Source organism: Eimeria tenella, genomic scaffold, assembly GCF_000499545.2.
Source record: "Eimeria tenella Houghton genomic scaffold, Eth_scaff292, whole genome shotgun sequence".
NCBI lineage: Eukaryota > Apicomplexa > Conoidasida > Eucoccidiorida > Eimeriidae > Eimeria > Eimeria tenella.
Genome location: NW_013542796.1, coordinates 9,633 through 12,278, shown reverse-complemented (window position 1 = coordinate 12,278; position 2,646 = coordinate 9,633). Strand labels below are relative to the sequence as shown.

The 2,646-nt window shown below is 58.5% G+C and overlaps 1 protein-coding gene across 1 annotated transcript in view; it reads left to right on the top strand.

Moving 5' to 3' along the window:
- Nucleotides 1-556: 556 nt before the first annotated feature.
- ETH_00007550 (uncharacterized protein) overlaps nucleotides 557-2,646 on the top strand; it is a gene marked incomplete at both ends in the record, with an annotated part of 3,627 nt that continues 1,537 nt past the window's right edge. The window contains 2 exons of the mRNA XM_013375625.1: nucleotides 557-878; nucleotides 1,475-1,968. Of these exons, the coding sequence (XP_013231079.1) occupies nucleotides 557-878; nucleotides 1,475-1,968 (816 nt within the window). The remainder of the gene's footprint in view (nucleotides 879-1,474; nucleotides 1,969-2,646) is intronic.

The window sequence follows — 2,646 nt, the reverse complement described above, 5'->3', positions numbered from 1 at the left end:
AGCCAGCTAGCTGGCTAGCCAGCTAGCTTCATTTCTCTTTAGCGATGTAGCAAGCTAGCTGCCCTTCTCCCTGCTTAGGGTAGCTGAACGTTTATCCTGGATATCTATAGATGCAGCTAGTTGGCTAGCTAGCTAGCCAGCTAGCAAGCCAGCTAGCTAGCCAGCCAGCTAGCTAGCTATCTGGCTGGCCGGCTCGTTGAACAACCACCTTGCCAGCTAGCTTACGAGTCAACTAGCTATCACAGAGGCTGTATGTAGCTAGCTCGTCAGCCAGCCAACCAACTATCTAGCTGGCTAGATCCCCGGCTAGCTAGCTAGCTAGCCAGTTAGCTAGCTCCCCAGCAAACTGGCTAGCTAGCTCCCTAGCAAGCTGGCTAGCTAGCTAGCTAGCCAGCCAGCCAGCTAGCCAGTCAGCCAGCTAGCCAGCAGATCCATCCAGCTGTCCAGCTATCTCGCCACCCCGGCCCCCAGCAAACTCGCCGTCGAGCGGGCTCTCCGTGGCGTTCCGCGTGCGCCACCTGCTGCTGCTGCTGCTGCTGCTGCTGCTGCGCTGCAGTGGAAGGGTACCTGCAGGCGAAGCCGGGGAAAGCTGCGCTGCTGGGGGCCTTCGCTAACCAGGGCACTTTGGGGCTGGGCCCCACAGACGAAATGCCAGTGGAGAGTTGTGGGGTGTCCCCGATGGCGCGTCTGTACACGCAGGACGAGGTGCAGCAGCAGCAGCAGCAGCAGCAGCAGGGGGCGCCCGGGCTCGGCAGCGTGCAGCAGCTGCAGCAGGACTACGAGGTGCACGTACACAACTTCCGCGAAGACATGAATACCATCCGCAGCGAAATCATCAGAAGGCCCCACCGCGCCTTCAGACTCGCCGTCGTCCAGTGGTCAGCCTGACACCTAGCTAGCTAGCTAGCTAGCCAGCTAGCTAGCCACCAGCCAGCTAGCTAGCTAGCCACTAGTTTGCTGGCTAGCTAGCCACTAGTTGGCTGGCTAGCCAGGCACTAGTTGGCTAGCCAGGCACTAGTTGGCTAGCCAGCCAGCCACTAGTTGGCTAGCTAGCTAGCCACTGGTTGGCTAGCTAGCTAGCCACTGGGTGGCTAGCTAGCTAGCCACCTAGCTAGCTATTCAGCCACCTAGCTAGCTAACCAGCTGCCTAGCTAGCTAGCTAGTCACACACCTAGCTAGCTAGCTAGCCAGCTAAGTAGCTAGCCGCCTAACTAGCTAGCTAGCCACCTAGGTAGCTATCTAGCCAGCTAGGGGCCGACCTAGCTAACTAGCTGGCCAGCTGTCTAGATGACTAGCTAGCTGGGCCCTCGGGTTTGCCTGCGAGCTAGCTAGCCAGGCAGCTAGCTGGCGGTTGTTAGCAAGCAGCTAGCCAGGCAGCTAGCCAGCCAGCTAGCGCGCTCGCTAGAGAGCCCTGAACGTCTGGAGATCCGCCGCCGCTGCCGCTGCTGCTGCTGCTGCTGCTGCTGCTGCTCAGGAACTCTCTGCTGGTGCAGCCGAACACGTTTCAGCTGCTGGCGGGGTTCCTGTCGCAGACCAGTGGTCTGTCAGTGGACCAGGTGGACGGCGTGGCAATAATGCTGCAGGAGAACTTGAAGCTGGAGCAGCAGCGGGAGCAGCAGCTGCTGCAGAACGTGCGCTACGTGCTGAACCTGCTCAGCAGCAACCCCAACTGGGACTTTCCGTCTCTGCACTATTTGCGCAACTTAGTAGGAACTCAACTCAAGGCTTTGCTGCTGAGTCCCAACACGCAAGCGCTGCTGCTGGTGCTGCGGGGGCCCTTCAGGGGCCCCTTCTGCAGGGCCGAAAAGACCCTTTTCAAGAGGGAAAAAGGCTTCATCGGGGGGGCCCTTTCTCTCCCCCACTTCGGCACTTTGGGCCTCATGGGGGCCCACCTCAAGGGCTGGGAGGAGGCCCACTTCAACGGCCTTTTCCCCGAACTCTCCAAGGCCTGCGGAGACCCAAAAAAGGGTACGGTTTCCATACCCACACCCTCAGGGGGCCCCCACGGGGCCCCCGGGGCCCCAGGGGGGCCCCAAGGGGGGCCTCTTAGGGGGCCCCTAGGGGACCTGGGCCCTAAGAGGCCCCTAGGGGGGTCCTTGGGGGGCTTGTAAGGGAGGGGGCACTAGGGATTCCTCTGTGGGGGCCCCTCGAGAGGATCATAGGGGGCCCTAGGGGGCCCCCAGGGGGCCCCTAGGGGCGCTCTCTGGGGGCCCTTCGGGGCCCCCTAAAGCCCCTTAAAGAGCCCATCAAAGGGCTCTTTAAGTGGCTTAGAGGGCCCTCTAAGGGACCCCTATGGGTGTTCCTTTTGCATTTCTTTTTCCCGTAGTAGGGGTTTCTTTTTGCTGCCGTTATGCGCTGTGCGGGGCCGTTTTATTTGCTGCTTTTCGCGTTTTCATTTTTTGTTCTCTGTCATTTTTAATTCTGTTTTTCTAATTATTTTCCCTCTTTTTCTGTCTGTCTTCTTTCTCTTCTTCTTTCAACTGCCTGCTTTGCTGCCTTTTTTTGCGGACCTTTTACTCGAACTGTCTCTTTTGACCCTCTTGTGTTTTTCAACTGTATCTGTTTTTATTTTTTTTCCTTTTCCGTAGCTTCATCTTTTGCTGCTGCTGCTGGTGTTGCTGCTGCTGCTGCTGCTCTGCAGGTCTG